The sequence below is a fragment of the Mercurialis annua genome, linkage group LG8 (assembly GCF_937616625.2).
Source record: "Mercurialis annua linkage group LG8, ddMerAnnu1.2, whole genome shotgun sequence".
In the NCBI taxonomy this organism is placed as follows: Eukaryota; Viridiplantae; Streptophyta; class Magnoliopsida; order Malpighiales; family Euphorbiaceae; genus Mercurialis; species Mercurialis annua.
This window is the reverse complement of record NC_065577.1, coordinates 7,471,016-7,490,789: the sequence shown is the minus strand read 5'-3', so window position 1 is coordinate 7,490,789 and position 19,774 is coordinate 7,471,016. Positions and strand designations below refer to the sequence as shown.

The 19,774-nt window shown below is 33.8% G+C and overlaps 1 protein-coding gene across 1 annotated transcript; it reads right to left on the bottom strand.

Annotated features, from left to right (window-relative positions):
- LOC126661192 (proline-rich receptor-like protein kinase PERK1) lies at window positions 1-19,492 on the bottom strand. Its single transcript, XM_050355008.1, has 8 exons — window positions 19,338-19,492; window positions 16,398-16,826; window positions 15,807-15,893; window positions 14,694-14,764; window positions 2,467-2,543; window positions 2,235-2,367; window positions 1,551-1,712; window positions 1-359 (listed from the first exon to the last, which is right to left on the bottom strand). Exons 1-8 carry the CDS (start codon window positions 19,441-19,443, stop codon window positions 321-323), a joined length of 1,104 nt encoding a protein of 367 aa, XP_050210965.1. The 5' UTR covers window positions 19,444-19,492; the 3' UTR covers window positions 1-320.
- Between the last annotated feature and the right edge of the window lie 282 nt (window positions 19,493-19,774).

The following is a 19,774-nucleotide window of genomic DNA, read 5'->3' as shown; positions in this document are numbered from 1 at the left end:
TATCAAATTTGATCCCATAAAATTGAGATTTGATTGAAGTAACACGATTATCTCCAAGATAATAAAGTCTAAGATAAATACTTCTACATTAGTAGAATCATACTAAAACACATATACATGAGACAAAATAGTTATATATGTGCAAGTAGCAGGTACACTTAAACCCAATTTTACTCATCAACTTTAGATATAGCATCTCTGTCGACCGGTCACTGACTTATGTATTAGAGTGTTGTCAATCTCAACTGGTCCGGTTCATTCTGACTGTTCTTATGATTGCAGGTTCGATCCGACGATCTTACTTAGCCAAGCCGAAACCATTAACCACCAATGTTATTTCCTTCTAAAATGCGAACCACCTACTTTCCACAAAAATTGACAACAAGGGGTAGATGGTAAGTATTAAATTTATATTCTCTCAACTTCCCATTGAGGATGAGTCTTAATTTTGCATAAATTGTCATTGTTATGAAAATTCACAAGTAAAATATAGGTATCAATTATATAGCACAAAAAGAAAATTGTATGAATAAATAATATTCAAACATGAAATGAAGAAAAATATATTTTATTCAAGGATAGATTATAAATAAAATGTTTTGGAAATTTGAAAGTATTTTCAAAAAGAAAAAAATGAACTAACAAAATGTAGAATTTGATATATTTTCATGCAATATAAGACATCACTGGAACTAAGGATCTTTGATTCACTAAAAAAAAAAGTGGAGAATGAGAATGAATGATTCTCATGGTAAGTGTTTGTTTTATCCAAATTCACTAAGAAATGAGAATGCAATTATATATTCAATGGAAATCACTCATTCACGCCTTAACCCATGTGAATGAATTTTTCATTCCCATGAGAATCAAAAATTCGATTAAATATTTTAATAATAAATAAATAATATATAATTATTAAAAAAATATTTTCAAAAAAAATTAAAAAAGTTAAAGAATTAAAATAATTAAAAAATAAAAATTAAAAAAATTATAAAAGTTAAAAAAAATTAAGTTATGTGCAAGACCGAATCCAACTGAAAAACTAATTATTTTCTAATATCAAACCGAGTTAAATTTGGTCCGCATTTTGAATACTCATACTCATTCTCATTCTCATTTCTATACTAATTTATGGAACAAAAAACAAATGCAAAACAATCATTCTCATCCCCATTCGCTTTCTTTTTTAACCTCGAACCAAACGGCTAAGAGGTTTGAATCACAATTGTTCAACGGTTGAAAATAATCAAATTTAATGAAACTTTTTAGTTCCAACAATTTTAGTTGGACTTTATAAATTAACTGTAGTTTTAGCCAATTTTAATAGTTTTTCTTTTTATAATTGTTCAATCTAACATGTACTTTTTATGTCTTAATTGATTAATTAATAGATAATTTCACTTTATTTTTCTATTGCGAATTATTAATTTTTAATACACCATATCACAAGTCTAATTTATAAAATTTGACTAGAATTATTAAAAAAGTTTGTTAGATTTACCAAAAAAAGTCAAAAAAAAAAGTATAGTTCTTTGTGAGGTGATGTTTACCTGGCTCATTTGTGGCCGATGCAGCGGAAGTTTATGCACACAGGCTAAAGCACATTTTATCATTCGAATCATCTCCACCAAGTCATAGTTCTTTCCCAATCTGGGATCAACCACATTTTCAAAAGTGCCAACCTCCAAAGCTTGTTTAATTCGTGGAATAGCCTAAGGAAATCATTAAAAAAAATCATCAATTACTCACTAATATTTTATAAATAATCTGGTAATCAGCCAATTATTATTATTGTTAGGTTTGATGTCTAAAAGTATCAAAGTTTTTTGAATGAGGTCAAATTTAATTAAACATTTCAAAAACATCAATTTTAACTTGTTTTGCATTTTTAGCTTTTAATTAAGGCTATTTATCCAATTTAATGCACGATACAGTTAAAAATGATAATTTTTGTGAAATACTTCTAATTATAACCAAATTTAATCCTTTTTCTTTTTTTAAAAATACTTTTCAAAATAAGGATATAATTGATGAAATGGTTATAACCGAAACAACTCGAAACCATTGACTTTTTTTTAAAAAGAATGAGTAGTTAGATAATATTAAAAGGTACTTGTCGAAAAATGACCAAAATTGATGGTTTTAAAAAATTTAGTTAGAATTTACCTCATCCGGAAATATTTTGTCTTCTTGGATGATTAAGCATTATAATTATATGTTAAAGTTATACCTACCCAAGAAACAATATTAATGCCGGCATCAACATGTCTTTTGCCAGTAATAAGTTCAAGAAGCACAACACCATAAGAATAGACGTCTGACTTATGGGTGAGTTTATGCGTTTTGAAGTAATTTGGATCCACATACCTGCAATATTTCGAGAAAAATCTTATAAATAATTTTTTCATATATTCATAAAATATAGACAACTAAATATTATATAGAAGTGTATATTTTTTTACTTACCCAGGAGTTCCTTTAGCTACAGTGGTAACATGAGTGAAAAAATCTGGAAAAAACTTGGCAAGTCCAAAATCTGCAACCTAAAAAAAATCATATTGATGTCGATGCATGTTAGATCCTTAATTTTATTTGATATTGAAAAGGCTTAACCCATATAAAGGTCCCTGTACTTTACACATTTTTTTCCGTAAGTCCTTATACTTCATTTTTGTATTATTTGATCCCTCTACTTACCTATTTTTGATTTTCAGGTCCTTTATGAGTTTTTTCGGTCCTTTTGTATGGCTGGAGGAAACAAAAATTGTAAGTAGAGGGACTTGAGGAAACAAAAATTGTAAGTAGAGGGACTGGAAAAAACTCATAAAGGACCTGAAAATGAAAAATAGGTAAGTAGAGGGACCAAATAATACAAAAATGAAGTATAAGGACCTACGGAAAAAAAAGTATAAAGTATAGGGACCTCTATATGGGTTTGGCCTATTGAAAATGATACCTAGCCGCAATTTATATTGTTTTTAATATCTAATTTTTTAGATAACAATATCTTAATACAGGTAGACTAAACTAAGTAGATGTCGCAAATGTTAGGGTCAAATATTTTTACGGCTTTCTACAAAACAACGCATGACGTTTATTTGTTAAATTTTAATAACTTAACTTCCATTTTCTAACAAAGTTACACAATTAATTCCGACTAATAATTGCCTATATTAATTCCATTTTAGTCGTATTTCATATTTTAAATATTTACTTTTTTAATCCGCAGTTTCAAACAGTTCTAAAAAAAACATAATTTAAAACTGTTTTATAAACCGTTTCGAATACAGTTTCTAATGGAGTTTCAAACAGTTTCCAAAAAAATATAATTTGAAATTGTTTTATAAACCGTTTCAAATAGTTTATAATGGGCTTCAAACAGTTTCTAAAAAAATAATTTGAAATCGTTTTAAAAAACCGTTTCTAATACAGTTTCTATTGGGGTTTCAAGGATAGTTTCTAATGGTTTCATATAGTTTCTAAAAAAGGAGTATTTTTACAAATTTTCAGAGTAAAAAAATAATTTTTTTTAAAAAAGAGTAAAAAGTAAATTTTCAAATCCGGAGTAGTTTTAGCAAATATTTTAAAAAACGGAGTATTTTTCACAAATTCCCTAAAATATACTCTCCCTTTTCGAAAAAGTTAATAAATCACCTTATTATTTTTGACGTGCTAAATTATACATCATATTCTATTTTTGATAAACAAATTATAAATTATAAGTATTATTTATCCCTAATACTATGCCCAAATAAATTAATTATTTCATACGTGGTTAAATAGACACTAAGGTGGTCTATTAATTTTCTTGATGGTATATGGTCTCAAGAAAATTGTGCGATACTTTCAACTTGAAGTTGAGGTCAGTCAATACAGTCAAAGTAATCTTTCCATTGAACAATATTATTTTGAACTTATTAACATATGGAGCGAATCTTCTAGTATTATATATTTTAAGGTTTCTCAAGAGATATTGGAAGGTCTTCAGAAGGGTTGTTAAGAAAGTAAGCGAGATTAATTCTTAATAAAACTAAAACCAAAATTTGAGACTGCACGGGCTGGAACCACTACTAAAAAACTGTGTTTTACCGACGGATTTTAGCGACGGATTCAAAATCCGTCGCTAATTTTTTTTACCGACGGATTTGAAATCCGTCGCTAAATTGTCATTTAAATTGGCGGGAGTGTTCCCGCCAACTTTAGCGACGGAAAATCCGTCGTTAAAGTTGGCGGGAACACTCCCGCCAATTATTTTTGATGTATTTAGCGACGGATTTGAATCTGTTTTTAGCGACGGATTTTAGCGACGGATTTAAATCTGTCGCTAATTACCGACGGATTTTAGCGACGGATTTAAATCCGTCACTAATTACCAAAAAATAAAAAAAATCGTAAAAAAATTATAAAATTACATAATTTTTTTATCAAAAAATTATTTAGAAAAAAAATTATTAAAGAAAAAATAATAATTATTTTTTTAATTATATATAATATTATTTAAATATAACATAAATATATATATTGAAAATATTGTTATTTATTTATTCATTAATAATTATTTAAAATAACTATTAATTATAAAAAATAATTATATTAAAATGTGGGAGGAAGTATTTGTCATTTTTAGTTACATTTAAATATAAATATATATATATATATATAACAAGAAGCTGAACTGGTTTAGGTGGAGATACGCGCGGGAGAACTTCAAAGTTAAAGAGCAATGAGTGGGAGCAGTGGGAAGGATGGGTGACCTACTGGGAAGTTTGTAAAAATTGCAAGTGGGTGATGGAGGCAACGGATGGGTAACCGAGGGCGACGGGGGACGGGTGGGGGACGGAGGTTGACGGAGTGTGACGGGTGTGTGACCGATTAAATAATAATAATTTATTTTACGATTTAATTTAATTTTTTTTTTTGGTAATTAGTGACGGATTTAAATCCGTCGCTAAAATCCGTCGGTAATTAGCGACGGATTTAAATCCGTCGCTAAAATCCGTCGGCAATTTCTGAAAAATCCGTCGCCAAATTTTTTGGTCCGTCGCCAAAAATTTAGCGACGAGGATTTTGCCGACGGATTGAATCCGTCGGGAAATCCGTCGGGAAACGTTTTCCCGACGGATTTCATGCTTTTAGCGACGGAAAAATCCGTCGCTAAAAGCAAACATTTTAGTAGTGAACATAAATCTAGTTGTTTCATTAGACATCTACATTGACGAATTGTTCCATGAAGAACAGAGGATGACTACCCAAGTAATTATAAGTGGGCTAAATAAATTGTTGATTTGGTTATTTTTGCTTATGTTGCTCAAGGGAGGAATCGATGAAAAGGACAATCATAGTACTATAAGTGCAAGGAGTTTGGCCTTTTTTTCCCACAAAATATTATAGTAAGAAATTCTGCAACTATTGCAAACAACAAGGGCACATCATCAAGGAGTGCCCTACACGTCTAGAAAATTGAAACGTCCAAGCCTTTGAAGCTATTGTTTCTTCTTCTACAGTTAATGATGGTGCTTCTGCGACCACAAACGCCAATCAGTCAACTCTTACTTTATAAATGGTATAACAAATGATTCTCACAACATTCTATACTCTTGAACTTCAATGTAACATTAAGCATTTAATTTTTCCTTGGATTGTTGATTATGGAGCATCCAATCATATGACTAGATCACCTAATTCACTATATAATATACGGGAATATTCTGACACAATATTAAAATTGGCAACAACATTAATCTTCCAATTACAACCATTAGTGATACTACACCTTCATTTCATCATTACTTTTTTGGACAGGCCACTAGTCTTATTTTTACTGGTCAAATAGTGGATAATAATTTTAATGTGTATTTTTCTTAGAATGGTCGTCTTGTGCAGGATCAGGTGTCGGGGAAGGTGATCTCCAAAGGGCCTAAAGTGGGTAGAATTTTCATGTTGCAATTTCTATTCCTAGAGTTTTGTCTTTAGCTTGTACTGTTGTTAAAAATCTCACCAACTTTACACATTTTTTCATTTTAATCATGTAGTTTAAATTTTCTCATTTTCATACACGAACTACCACTTTTTCTCAAGTTCATGCGCGGTGCTGAGGTGTCGCGGCTCCATTGGTGTAATTTGCTGAGGTGGAGGTCAATTTACACCAATGAATGAGTGCCACCTCAACACCGTGCATGTATTTGAGAACAAATGGTAGTTCATGCATGAAAATGAGAAAATTTAAACTGCGTGATTAAAATGAGAAAATATGTAAAATTCGTGATTTTTTTTGACATTAACCCTTAAAAATAAGGTTGTGATTTAACATAAAGTTTAGGTCATCTGAACAATGTGATTATGTCTACCTTAACAAAATTGTGGATTTATTGGTAGCAAAGATCTGTGTTCCAATTTTGATTTTTCTACTTGTAAGTTGGGAAAAAGTACAATACTACTTTTTCCTACATATGAAAGTCGTGCTAATACAGAGATCGTATATTATGATGTTTGGGGTATTACTCATGTTATCTTGCATGCAATATATATATATATATATATATATATATATATATATATATATATATATATATATATATATATATATATATATATATATATATATATATATATATATATATAAAAAATTGATTACAGCGGTTTCACATGGATACATTTTATACACACCAAGGTTAGAATATTCACTGTTTTTTTTACTTTTCTAGCCTATAATGAGATGCAATTTTCTTACATGTATTAAGATATTACAGTCTCATTATGGAGAGGAATACAAGTCACGTAAATTTCTGGGATTCTTGTAAAAGAAAGGTATCATTTCTCCATGATTATGACCTAATACCCCTCAACAGAACAAGGTGGCTGAATGTAAGAATCGCCACTTGTTGGATATGGTTCGAACGTTTCTTTTGGAGTCCTTTTCTAGCTAAGTTTTGGATGGAAGCTTTATCCACTGTTGTGTATATAAGCAATCGCTTACCTTCTCAGAAATTGAGGTTTGATTCCCCCTACCTTTATCTCTTCGGTTCACATTCTCACTCTCACATGTTGCACACATTTGGTTGTGTTTGTTTTTTATCAGCTTTCTCTCAGACAGTAAAATGTGCTTTTATAGGTTATAGTACTATTCAGAAATGATATTTGTGCTATGATATTGTTGCTAATCACATGTGTATTAAAAGAAGTATGATTTTCTTTGAAAATGAGTATTTTTTCAGCATCATGTCTCTCATTTTCCTAGTGTTTATATTCCTATCTTTGATAAAATACATGATAGGTCACCATCCATTGAGCGTTTTAAACACGACCATTTTTCTTAAATCCTAGGTTATGTGTCGTGTTTAACTGAAGGTGTCCCATCGAACAGATTATCTCCTATCTTCTGCAGCTTGTCACTTCCAGTGTTTCCAGATAAACTTCCTTACCGTTATTTATAGCCTCCTCCCATGGTTCCTTTGTTGTACTTTACCATTCATCATCTCTCGTCTTAAATTCTCCTTCATTTACTCTCTCATTTACTCCCTTTAAACTCTCACCAACCCAACAATTACTATGTCGCAACAATACACCAATGCCATTAATGAGCGTACGATTCATGCAGCCATACTTAATGTATCAGGTCCAACTTTACAACTATTAGATGAAGAAGTGGATAACAGGTTGGTCCTAGTAGGCAGATTCCAAGACATCAAATCTCTCCACCCTCTTTCCTTACAAGACATCCTCTCTAGGTCTTGGAGGTTGAGAGATGAGCTCCATGTTTCTAAGGAAAAAAACCTACATTCTCACCTTCTCTAGTGAAGAGGACCTGGAGAGGGTCTGGACAGGACGAACTTGGTGTGTGTCCAACAGTCTCTTGGTTCTCCAGAAATGGCTGGCAGAAAAACCCATAGAAGAAATGGCTTTCACTCACTCTCCGTTCTGGGTACATGCACTGGGTTTGCCACCTATTCAGATTAACGACAAGAATGCACTCTTGATTGGGAGCTTGTTCAAGGAGCTTTCGTCTGTTGCCGATAGAAGGGGTGCAAACCATTCCTTCCGGGGAACGCTGCGTCTGCAAGTCCTTGTTGATGTCACCAAACCTCTCGAACGAGGGTTTTACAAACCTTTGGGTGATGGTCAGGTGAAATGGATTGAGTTCCACTATGAAAGGATGACTGATATCTGTTATAACTGTGGTTTATGGGACACTGGGCATCCTCTTGCAAGACCACTGTGGCTTTGGTCGATACAGAGGGAGGGGACCAGGGTTTTGGTCCATGGATGCGTGTGGGTTTTGTTCGTCGGCCAAGTATGTCTAGTGCACAACCAGCAGGGGAATTCGCCATTAATATGGGATCCAGTGTAATGGGAACTTCAAAATCTACAGGCAGTAGGATGAGGGAGGTGTCAAGTGCAATGATGCAGCGGCCAGACAGAATTAGGACGGACCAACCTCCGGTGTGTATTGGTGCTTTGACTGGTGCTAGGGTTCCGGGGGCGAGTTCATTGGATAAAGGGAAAGGAAAATTGGTTTTGAACCAATGGGTTGATAGAGACAACTTCAAGCTGTGTCAGAAGATAAACAGAAAGTAAGTTCAACAGGCTTGTCATAGGATAAGGGAAAATAGGCTTTGGTGGAGTACGAGGTTAGGGGTCAACATAGGAGAGGAAGTACCACTTTACAGGGGACTAGAGCCGTCCTAGGTTCAAGGAGCAGCCTTTCTGATGAGAGAATCAAGGGGAGAGAACACACACCTCTAGTTGGGGACCCGAATGCCTCTGGGCCTCTCTTATCTAGGCCCATTAATTTGCAACACCACCCAGGTATCTTGAAGGCCTGTGCTTGGTAGGAACTGAGCAAGATAACAGACCTAACCTTCTTAAACCCCCTCACTTATAAAAAGATTCAGCTGGACCCATTCATTATGGGCTCAGATCAACAACTTCAGTTAGGACCATCTCTAGGGGGCTTACTTTGTAGTACACAGATATTGGAAGAGCTTGGTATGCTGCATATGTTTATCTCTCTACCTAAACCTGACTTACCCCAAACCTCTCTCATCAAACCTCTTGGAACAACTGACTCTCCCTCCATCTTTGATGTGTCCACTATTCCTCAGGCCCCGACTCTGGCCAACTCGGTGTGGAATTGTAGACATAATTTACTTCTGGAAGCAAATCAGGATGACAGCCTTGCTAATCTTCCTGACCCCAACACCCTCTCACTAATGAGCTCGATATTGAGGGATTGTTTGCTACTGAACCGACTGAATTTCCCATCAGCTCCAATCAAGTTCTCGGGGACCTCACTGCTGTTATCGACATCCCTCCCACTCAGACCACTGTTGAGCAACATGTCCCTGCTAACCCAGCGCCTCCTCGAAGGAAGTGGAAACATCAGGCCAGAAGGGGGCAACCCAGCATTGTAATAGCCAATCCAGAAATGCCTACCCATGGGACAATGAAAAGTGAAGGATGCACCTTTGCCCAAGAAAATGTGTGTTATCCCTACATCCAAAATGGTGGTGGGTGCCAGCCTCACTAGACCCCAAATTGATAAATGAGGGATATCTTTTGGAACTGTCAGGGTGTGGGGAACCCCCTGACAGCCCACAATCTAAAGGGTATTCTTAACTCCCATTCCCCGGATGTGGTGTTTTTGTCGGATACCAAGAACAAATCAACTTTAGTCTAGAAATTCCTTCGCAAGTGTGGACTCCGTAATTTTGAAGTTGTTGAACCCCGGAGTACCTCGGATGGGTTAGCTTTAGCTTGGCCCCTGATTGTAATGTTAGTATTGTTAGTTGTGATGATTTCTTATTTCATTATAATATCGTCAATAGGGATGACAATGTTATCTGCATTTTATTGGAGTTTATGTTAGTTTTTCGTATATGGAGCGTGCATCTCAATTATGTTTTCTTAAGGCGTATGTTAATAATTTATCAGGGTGTGTTATCATAGGAGGGGATTATAATTGTGTGCATAACAGTAGTGAAAAACAGGGAGGCTCCATTTTTAATGCGTCAAGAGGTGATGAACTTGCCAGTTTCATGGCTGAGACGAACTTACAGGACGCTGGTTTTGTAGGACACCCTTACACCTGGAATAATATGAGGCTGGGCAACAATAACATTCTGATGCACTTGGATCGTATCTTAACTTCGACAGACTGGTGGACGCGCTATCCTACGGGTGTAGTCACTCACCTCCAGGAGTTAGGCTCAGGCCATCGGCCGATACTCTTAGATTCCAGCCCTCAGATGATTAAAGGACGGTCTAAGTTCGTTTATGATAGAAGATGGGTTGGCAATGAAGTAAGCAAAAAAGATTATAGATACTTCTTGGGGCAGGAATGAGGGGGAAGCTGAGACCTCTACCAGACGAGAACCGGCTAGCTTATGGGCTGTTCACAACAAACTTAAAATGTGTCGCAAAGAGCTGTCTACTTGGTCCAGATCGAAGAAGATGAATGCTAGATGTGACATCACTGAACTGAACCAGGATCTTGCCACACTTCACCAACAAGGTTTATGAGGCTGAGATTAAAGCTGTTGAAGCCAATTTAGCAAGGGAGGTTGATACAGAGGAGCTCTTTTGGCAACAGAATGCGAGGGTCAACTGGTTGAAGTGGGGCGACAGAAAGACAGCTTATTTCCACGCTACTGTGATTCAGAGACGACGTAAAAACAATATCAAGCAGCTCCTAGACAAAAATGGAGTATCTTGTAGCGACCAAGCCCGGATCGCGGGTATCGCCGTGAAGCACTTCACTGGCATCTACTCTTCTTCCAGCCCGTCGGGCATAAGGGAAGCCTTTTCTAATATCCACAAGAGAGTGGATCGGAACATGAATCTCAGCCTGACTAGGCCGGTCTCTGATGAAGAAATTAGAAGGGCAATTTTTGATTTGCAACCCAACAAGGCCCCAGGCCAGGATGGTATCACAACTCTATTTTTCAATCAAATTGGCAGACGGTTAACTCGAATGTGTGCTCGCCGGTGAAGAGTTTTTTTGCTGGTGAGAGGCTTCCAACGAACTTAAATCATACCACAATAACTCTTATCCCAAAAATAACAAATCCGAGAACGATGTCGGATCTCCGACCAATTAGTCTATGCCCGATGTTTTACAAGGTTATAGCTAAGATATTAACTGCTTGTCTCTAGATATTCATGCCAGTGAACATCAAAGTGCCTTCGTGAAGGGGCGAAATATTTCCGACAATATCCTCCTAGCCCATGAACTCACCCATCATCTCAAGACTCGGAAAGGAGATACTAAGTTCGAATTAGCTCTCAAACTCGACATGAGTAAAGCCAATGAGCGGATTGAGAGGGTTTTTTTTAAACGAATTCTGACGAAGATGGGTTTTCATCATATTTGGATCAAATGGATTATGCGGTGTATTACTTCGGCTACGTACTCCCTCAATCTTAATGGTTCATCTTACGGATTTATCAAACCTTCGCGAGGATTACGACAAGGTGATCCCCTCTCACCTTTTCTATTCCTGCTTGTTTCCGAAAGTTTCTCGTCCTTACTGTCTCAAGCGGAAGCTAATCATGATATTAAGGGGGTTCGTACTTCACGAAGAAGCCCGAGCATCTCCCATCTCCTATTTGCGGACGACGCCCTTCTCTCATTCAAGCTTCGGAAAGACAAGCTGACTGCATCTCGGCAGTTATGAGAGCGTACTGCAAAGCGTCAGGCCAGGAAGTGAACCTTTCAAAATCCAAGATCATGTTTAGTCGCAATACTCCTCCAGAATTGCGTGTTCACTTGGCCATAATTTTCCATGTCAGCAACACGGGGATTCAAGACAGATACTTAGGCTTACCATCGCTTGTTTCTAAGTCTAAAATGGATACCTTCAAGGAAATCATTTGGAAGGTTAAAGAAAAAGTAGCCGGTTGGAAAGGGAACCTGTTATCACATGGAGGTCGCGAGGTGCTTATCAAGAGCATAGCCACGGCAGTGCTGGTATACACGATGTCTTGCTTTCTTCTACCGAGTGGGCTGCATAAAGAAATAAATAAAATCATCTCCAATTTTTGGTGGGGGAAGAAAAATGGGGAGAGGCATATGCATTGGGTTTTTTGGAAGCGGATGTGTCAAGCTAAGGAGGCCGGGGGATTGGGATTTCGTGATTTGGAGCATTTCAACCGAGCGCTTTTAGCAAAACAAGGATGGCAGTTAATCGACAAACCAGAAGCGTTAATTTCAAGAGTCCTCAAAGGAAAATATTTTCCACATACAACATTCTTAGAAGCTAAGCCTCACTCTAATGGTTCTTGAGCATGGAAAAGCATTCTTAAAAGGAAGCTACTTTTGGAGGAAGTTGTACGTTGGCAGCTTCGTTCTGGGAACAACATTCTGATTCAAAGAGATCCATGGCTACCGACGGCACACCCCTTTGCCATTTCCCCTCTAACAACACTACCTCATCATATTCACATGCCCTGTGACTTAATGGAAGGCAGTCGACAAGAGTGGAATGTTCCTTTGGTTCGATCCATCTTCCAACCCACGGATGCAGCGGTAATCCTTAGTTTGCCCATAAGTGTTACTGGTTAAGTGGACAAGCAAATTTGGCATCACTCTAGGAATGGCGTCTTCTCTGTGAAATCAGCATATCATGCTTCTTTCGACACCAACGTTTCTAGTGTTTCGAGAGATAGGAATTCGCAAAACTTCGACTGGAAACGTTTCTGGAAAATCCGGGTGAATATTAAATGCTTCCTTTGGAAAGCTTTGAACAATAGGTTAGCTTCTAATGCTAATATTCATACAAGAATTCAAACCAACTCAGGCTTGTGTCCTAGATGCAACTGTCCAGAGACAACAACCCATTTGTTTTTTCACTGCCCTTTTGTTGAGGTCGTTTGGCTGGACTGGTCGTTAGGCGCTTCTCTTGAGAATATGAAAGAGCTGAACTTCAAGGGTTCCTGGGTTGAATTGCTTCGAAGTATCTCTGCTAAGATGGATGCCACAACTGCAACAGATAGGGCTGTCTGGACTTTACGGAGTATTTGGTTGGCCAGGAATGCTTTAGTTTTCAGACAAGAAGACTCTGATCCACCAATAATTATTGCTGCAGCCTTGGCTCTGCATGAAGAATTCACAGCTTCATCTGGAGACGGTCGCAGGCCTGATGGTTCTAACCGGAACCGAGTAGTGCCAACAGCTCCATCTCAATGGACTGCTCCACCGGCAGATGCTTCAAAAATCAACTTTGATGGGGCCTTCATGGCAAACAACAAAATAGGGGCAGGGGCATGTGTTGCACGAAATCACAGTGGCAGTGTCATTAGCTCAATAGCTCGAAGAGTGGACAATGTAGCCTCTCCGTTGGTTGTGGAAGCTGTAGCGTTGCGGGAATCTATAACTCTTGCTCTTAGATTGCAATTACCGAACCCAATTTTTGAAGGCGATGCGAAAGTGCTTATTGATGCTATGATCAATGGCTCTAGAGTGGATGTTAACTGTGATGTCATTCTATAGGATTGTCGTATTTTGTTTTCGAGGCTCCCGTCTTTTTCTTTTGCTTTTGTTAAGTGTGATTGTAATTGGGTGGAACATAAAGTTGCCAAAAAAAACCCTTAAAAATAGACAATTTTGTAATAACCTGCTAGCGTAAATGGTGTGGTTAGAGTCGAGACTTTTGTAAGTCGTTTCCTTTATTAATGAAGGTTACATGTCTTCCGGCAGAAAAAAAAATTCAAATAGCTGATGTGTTTATGAAACCTCTTTCTCCAGCGTATCATCATTTTATGGTTGACAAATTTATGGCAATAATTTGTGTGACTAATTTAGAAATTACTTACAACTTTGTGTTTCCAAGTAAGTTATTCTTTTTAATATGTAATTATATATTTTATTTAAAATAGTTAGCCAATAGTCAATGGCGTTAGCTGTAAATATTTGTTGCGTGAATTGGGATTCCCACAAATTCATTTTCAACTTGAGGGGGTCATGTTCATAATTTACACCGCTCATTATAAAATGAACGGTGTAGATTAAAAAAGTACAATTTTAATCAAATTAATCTACACCGTTCATTTAATAATGAACAGTGTAGATCGTGAACATGACCCTTCAAGTTCATTTTGAACTTGAGAGAATCCCAATCCCGCTTGCGTAAGTACACTATTTTATTATTTAAGGTAAAAGATCTTCAGAGAAAATGCATTCAACCATTTTACTCAGAAATTGTTAATAGACAGACTTCTAATTCATATGCTATCTATATATCCAATAAGGATAAAAATAGAAAAATTAATATAACAAAATTCACTATTTTATTAATTTTTGTGTTTGTACAAACGATCTATTATTTAACGGGGAATAATAAATAAAAAAATCGGCAACTATTTCATAAAAATACATATAATTCAATTGTCATTAAAATATTTAACTTAAATTTTTTTTTGAGAGAAACTTTAGATATTTAAATAACATAACAATTGAGAAAATTTCTTTTGAAACAAAAATAAAAAAATCAGATACAAATTAAGATTTAGATATTAATTTGAAACATCTAACTAATTTTAAGTACCTTCTAAATATTTGACCTTTTGGTGCATTTGAAAAAAAAAACCATCGATAAGTTTTTATAGAAGATCAAGGCCGAAATATATAAATCTTTTAATCAACGTTGACTAATTTTTAAAATAATAAAAATTAAAATGGTTTAAAGATACAATATTACCTTAGCTTCAAAGTTATCATCAAGAAGAATATTGTCTGACTTGATGTCACGGTGTATAATTCTTGGCTTACCTGAATATGCATATACATGTAACAAAAATTAAATTAAATTCTTAGAAAATGATATATAAAAATTGATTTTTTTTATTCTGGTTCGATTTTGAATATAAAAAAATTTAGTTAAGTTTTAATATAAACCAACCGAAATAACTAAACCAAAATCAACAAACTAACTGATTTAATTTGGTTCGATATTTTCTTTTAATTTGTTTGATTCAATTCAGTTTAAAAAAAAAATTGCTTCGATTCAGTACAGTTTTTATAATAAAAATTTAGTTCCACTCAGTTTTAGACATAAAAAAGTTAGTTAAGTTCTAATGTAAACTGAACTAAAAATAACCGAAGCAAAAACTAACTGAACTGGCCAGTTCGATTTGATTTAAAAAATGATTTTAAAAATTTCAGTCCAATTCAATGTTGAGAAAATGAAAAGTTCTGGTTGATTTTGGTTTTAGAAAAAAAAAAGAGTCCAGTTATGTTCAGTTTAATAACATAAAAGTTTCGGTATTTTGGTTCGGTTTGATTTTAAAAATTAAATTATTTATATAGTTACTTTCAATGTAAATCAAACCAAAAAAACTGACCAAACCGACCAGTGTGCTTTGATTTGGTTTGGTTTTGAAAAAAATGAATTTTTATATTAAGTTTGCTTTGATATTATAAATTGGTTTTTGATACAGTTCAATTTTGAACGTTAAAATTTTAGTCAAGTTCAAATCTAAAGCGAACTAAAAAATCGACCAAACCGACTTGTTTAGTTTGGTTTGAGAAATTTATTTATCTAAAATTTTGATTCATTTCGATTTTGTCACAATAAAAAAAAATGGTTCAACAAGGTTCAATTTTTAATATTATTAGGTTCATTTTGATTATTTTCAAACTTACTTTTTAAATATACCTTTACAAAAAAATTAATTTTTATTTAAATATTATTAAGATTTCAGTTTCTTTTAATTATCCAAACAAAAGATCTAAACTTCATGAATTTAAAATTTTAATTCAGGTATCAAAAAGGATTCCAAAATGACCTTAAATGTTAATATAATATACTCACAGTGTTCATGTAAATATTCTAATCCTTTGCCAGAGCCTATGGCAATTCTCATTCTTTTTGCCCATTTCATGGTTGATCTCCCCTGTCCTGAATCAGTAGCTTCTCATTCAGTAAACCACAGTTCATTATAAAAAATCTGAATGGTTTTAAAACTTTATCAGACATTTCAATTTGGTATAAAAATTTGATTTGTATTAAATACTATCAAAATTTATATATTTCTTCAAGACAATGGTATCTCATTATTAAAATATATTGTCATATTATTAAAATTTATATATTTATTTAAGACATGACGATGAAATGATTTATTAAAATACATTGTCATATTTTCGATCATACGGCGTCACGTGGCGATGCATTTTATACACCAGCATATGAATATATGCTGTTACCATGCCCAGTCCCCCTTCCCCCTCCCTCCCCTTTTAAATTTATTAAAATTAGCATAAAAAATCAAATTGTATTACAATTTGGTCCCTAACTTTTAAAAATTGTCTCTCCATATTTAACGTATATTGCAATTTTCCTTCTAGTGTAGAATTTCTAACTCCGTCACTGCCGATTGCTACATGAAAGTATAATACGTACCGTGCAAATGAACCCTTAACGAGTTATTTTTAATGAACTCGTAAACAAGCAACCGTTGTTCTCCATCAATGCAGTATCCGATGAGCTCGACGAGATGCCTGTGGTGGACACGGCTTATGAACTCAACCTCCGCCGCAAACTCTTCGTCCCCTTGTCCACTCCCAGCTTTAAGTTTCTTCACTGCGACCACTTCATCGTGTAAGATTCCTTTATAAACTTTTCCAAATCCGCCTTCGCCTAGTAAGTTATTCTCGGAGAAACCATTTGTTGCTCTCTCTAGTTCTTCATAAGAAATATCCCTCGGCCGATAGCTTTTAAGCTTCTTTATGACTGTGGGTGGAGGTACATGGAGCTCAGCCGGAATAGTCTCCGGTAACTTCTTTACGTTTTGACATGCATGTTCAGGTTGACCAGATTCAGGATCAGTTTCTGTTAAGGAATAGAAATGAAACAATAAGACATGGTAAAACAATAACTATTATATCAATTACTTTATAAAGAACAAGTAGTATAATATAATTTGAAGAAGTTGATAGTTATTAAATTTTAATTATCCTAACGTAAAATATTTAAGAAATATTAATTATCAAACTAATAGTAATATTCATAACATATATACTCCATATACATGAAAGATTTTTTAATTATAACACCAATTCAATCAACATATTTATTCATCCAACTATTGTTTTTCAAATGTACACCATAGAATAAGGGTGGAGATTTTTGCACTCCACCAATTCATAATTGCACTCCATTTTCATATTTATTAATTATATATGAGTTTCTTGTCCTTTGTCAAAAATCATTTAAATTTTCATCATATCATGCTCTATAACTTTCATCTGTTTATGCTCTATAATTTATCAGTATTAACAATTCCTAGTTTTACTATCATTATATTTCTTAGGGTTGAGTTATCGTAAAAGTGTTTGGTGACTAAATTTTAATTGCAGACAATTATTTCTTTCATTTTTTAATTTATTTTTTGATATTATTTAATTATTTATTCTAAAATAGGTTATTCCAATTTTTTAAAAATGTCAATTTATAAAAATTTTGATTTTTTCTTCTATCCCAATAACTTAAAATATCAAAACATCTATCATTTTAATTTTATCAATTTTAACTAGATTTTTTAATTTTTTTTAGTTACAATCTGATTAGAAAATTTAATTTAGTTATAACAAACTTTTCTCATTGGAAAATTAAATAAAATTTTGCTCACTTTACACTTATTGAATGGTGACTAATTGAATACAAATCCACTCAATTGAATAAAAAAAATTAAACACGAGAAAATATAATCATTTGATAGTTATTATATGAATTAAATTAAAATTTATCGATTCAATTGAGCGGATTTGACTAATTGAAATAAATTTTTCAAATCATTACATTATTAGAAAAATGAAAGATTTGGTCTAGAATTAATAAAAGTGGCGAAGTTTGTATTTTCTTAGTTTTTAGCCTATAAATTTCTAAAATATGATTTTTAAAAAGATGAGTCCTTTTTTTTTATCCAATGATGAAAATATATAGCTGTAATTTTTTATTTTGAAACAAATTTATCAAGCAACTAAAGAGTATACTTGGTTCAAAAGAGTATAATTTTCGAGAAGTATACTTTCCGGGAAGTTAATTACTGAGGAACTTAGTGTGGATGAAATCAATATTTTTATTGCTTGGTTCACTTAGTAACTTTCCGGGAAGTTGCATTCTATTTTCAATTAATTAAAATGTAAAGGCAATATTACTCTCAATAACTATATTGACTAATTAAATATACGGTTATAATCGTATTTTAATTAACTTAACTAGGGAAGTAGAACCTACCTATATTTTGCTAGGGAAGTCATTTCCCTAATTAAAGGGAAGTCAACTTTTCAATTTTCTGGGAAGTAGATTGATAAAAATGAACCAAGTAAGAAAAATATGCTATTTTCCGGAAAGTTAAATTTTCTTAGTGAACTTACCCCCCAACCAAGTGAGGCCTAAGCATTCTATAGACTTGAGAAATGGCAGTAAAATCAGAATAATTGTTAAGTAGATAATTTTGAGATCTGAAGTAATACACAAGGGAGTATATTGTCTTTAATATGAAATTGGAGTGTAATTATAAAGGGTTGGAGTGCAAAAATCACCACCCATAGAATAATATCATCACCATATATTATTTGTAAACTCATAACATTTTCTTTTCCATCTAAAGGAAAGATCTACACTTTAACATCAGAATATATAACTTCAAAAATATCTAAACCATAGAATAAAAAGTAATAAAAATATAATAAACAATATAACGAAAATCAAGTTAGAGTTGAACTCATTTCAAAAAGAGTTAATGGCAAATAAATTCATGACATTTATATGAAATTATAATTCTATCACGTTCTTTTAAAGTTGGCAATTTCAGTCATCATCAATTTATTTTTACAATTCTATCATTGTTTCAAAGTCCGTGATATAATTGCAATTTCATGTGAAGAACGTGATGGAATTGCTGTTTCATTTAAAGGTCATAAATTTATTTAGGGATAATGCTATACAAATTCATTAATTATACTTGTTTTCTCATTTTAATCACAAACTTTAAAACGTCTCAACTGTATGCATAAAGTTTCATATTTTCTCAGTTTGATACACAAGATCATAATATGATGACGTGGTTGCCAAAAATGATGTCCACCTCAACAAAATCACACCAATGAATAAGTGTCACGTCAACATATGCATCAGATTAAGAAAAAAATGAAACTTCCTGCATACAATTGAGACGTTTTAAAATTCGTGATTAAATTGATAAAACAAGTATAATTTATGAATTTATTTAACATAACCCCATTTATTTATCTGTAAATAGATGATGACTTGTCTTACCAAATGAAACTCGCATGGTTATATCACTTGAAAAATCACGAGATTTTAAATGAAACTTACCCGTTGGCACCGTCCGATCAGCAGTAAAGCAATAGACGCACAAGGTAAATATAAGAGGGGCCGCGATCAAGAACAGAACAGCAAATACTACCGCTACCACCAACATATCGATCTACTTTGATATTGATTGAGAGAGAAAATGCAATAGTAGAGATATGGTGATTGAGAGAAAAAAATGCTACAATATTTTGTAGCTATGCATATATTTATAAAGATAAAAAAGAAAGACCATGGAGTCTTTGTGATACATATTGATGATTTAAAAATGCATATGTTTTGTTTGACAAGCAATTTATAAAGTAATTTAATAGAGACATCTCTGAAATGTGGTATTTGTTTCCACAGAGGTCTGTATTTACTATTTTATTTCATTGTATTAAATTGCAGTGGTATTGCAAATGAAATTGCCATTTTTTTGGTTTGCAGGCCAAACTAAA